Source organism: Brassica oleracea, unplaced genomic scaffold (assembly GCF_000695525.1).
Source record: "Brassica oleracea var. oleracea cultivar TO1000 unplaced genomic scaffold, BOL UnpScaffold02350, whole genome shotgun sequence".
NCBI lineage: Eukaryota > Viridiplantae > Streptophyta > Magnoliopsida > Brassicales > Brassicaceae > Brassica > Brassica oleracea.
Genome location: NW_013618880.1, coordinates 1 through 1,918, shown reverse-complemented (window position 1 = coordinate 1,918; position 1,918 = coordinate 1). Strand labels below are relative to the sequence as shown.

Sequence of the window (1,918 nt, the reverse complement as noted above, 5' to 3'; positions counted from 1 at the left end):
CTGAAAAAATTGGCAAGCTTCTGAGAGACAGTGAGCTGTGTCTCGTTCAATACATGTTCTTCACCTTTAAAATCATCATCCCCTTCATAAACAAAATGAATCCCATGCATCTTTAGCTCAACGCCTTGTTTGATTGGTGGTTCCCGTTTAACGACTTGTATGGTGTACCCATCTTTAAACGTCCAAATCATCGGATGCAAAGTTGAGTATCGGCAGATGTGGAGCTGATCATCACTTGTTCTTGGAACTCCAGAGAGGTGCAATGTGTGGGTGTATAAGGGTGAATCAAGTTTGAGAATTTGTGCTTGCACCTCCATCACATCAGGCAGCTGGTAGTCATCTATGCAGTCTTGGTTAAGAGCCACAACAACTGCCAGGATTACGCCTCTGAGCTCTCTGTTGGGTTGAGGTGAGAATGTGATAGGGCCTTGTGAGAACCAGTCAGGGATTCTGTTCCCAGGTAAGCTCAGATTCACCATCATTTTCAAAGAAGCCTGCAGTGAGAATTCAAAACATTCTAAGTTGTTAACAAAACCACCTGAGATGTTAAGGAGTTTGCAGAATCACCTTGGAAAGTCTTTTCTTGACTGCAACAGAGAACCTAGAGTTGCAGCCGCTCATGTATAATCTTTTCAGAGCCTTCAAGTGCTCTAGGCCTGGAACATCATCCACTTTCCCACAGTTTGTGAGATTGAGCTCATCCAAGATCTGCAGCTTTGAAAGGTCGGATATACTCTCCAATGAAAAGCAGTTTGCCAGGTTAAGCCTCTCCAGTTTCCAAGGAAGAGGAGGAACACACTTCAGCTCTTGGCAGTCATACAATGTAAATACTTTAAGATTCCATAACCCCTCAAGACTAGATGGAAGACTGTGAAAATAGTTATTCCCCAGTTCTAGTATCTTGAGAGATGAAAGGTTCCCAAGATCATCAGGGACTTTACCCCATATCCCCCAACCTCTAGCATCTATCTCCTCAAGTGACAAGAGGTTTGAGAAAGAGTTTGGTACTTCAACAAAAGTAGGTTCTTCACTTGTACCTGGAGAACTTCTAAAGAGAGGCTTCTTCAGTATCTTCAATACCCTTAGATTCGAGAGGTTTCCAAAACTTTCTGGCAGCTCTACCACCGAAGTTTCCTTCATGTACAGACCGTGAAGCGATTTCAAGTCTCCAAATGATTCAGGAAGCCTCTTGATCATTTTACAGTTGTCCATTCGGAGTAAGACTAGGTTTTCAAGCTTGCCAAAAGTTTCAGGCAGTTTCTCAATGTTAGAGCCTGCAAGGAACAAGCTATGGAGTGTGTCCATGTTTCCTATTGATTCGGGCAAAACCTTCAGAGACTTGCAGTTCCTCAACCCAAGTTTTTGAATAAAGTGCAAGTCACCAATCTCTGCTGGTAGAGTCTCAATTGGTGTCCAATCCAACTCAAGTTCGAGAAGAGAGTTTAATCCACCGATGGAACTTGGAACATGCTTCAAAAGTTTACATCCTCCTGCTGAAAAGTCAGTCAAACATGGCAGTGAGCCTAGGCTTAGAGGCAGCTCCTCCACTGCACTTCCGTAGATGAATAGTTTGTTCAATGATTTGAGCTCCTTAATAGTGTCAGGTATCTTAGAAAGGGATGCACAGTGCATCAAACTCAGCTTCTGGAGATTTTTTAAACTTCCAATAGAACTCGGAAGATTTTGCAGTGAAGTGCTACTCAGATCTAGTTCTTCCAGTGATGTCAATGTTCCTATGCACATAGGAAGCTCTTGAATAGATCTGCAGCTCTTTAGGCTAAGCTTTTGAAGATTTTCGAGGCGAAAAATAGAGCCTGGTAACTCCTTTATCCCTGTTTCATCAAGGAAAAGCTCTTTCAAACATGGCATGAAACCAATGTTTTCTGGTAAGACACTCAGATTTGAACAGCCAGAGAGG

General features: G+C 42.8%; 1 protein-coding gene across 1 annotated transcript; it reads right to left on the bottom strand.

Moving 5' to 3' along the window:
- Positions 1–8: 8 nt before the first annotated feature.
- On the bottom strand, positions 9–1,914 carry LOC106321661 (leucine-rich repeat-containing protein 1-like; the record flags this gene model as incomplete). Its single annotated transcript, XM_013759902.1, has 2 exons — positions 9–494; positions 568–1,914. Coding segments are annotated over 2 exons (1,833 nt in total), but the record flags the coding sequence as incomplete, so codon positions are not given.
- Between the last annotated feature and the right edge of the window lie 4 nt (positions 1,915–1,918).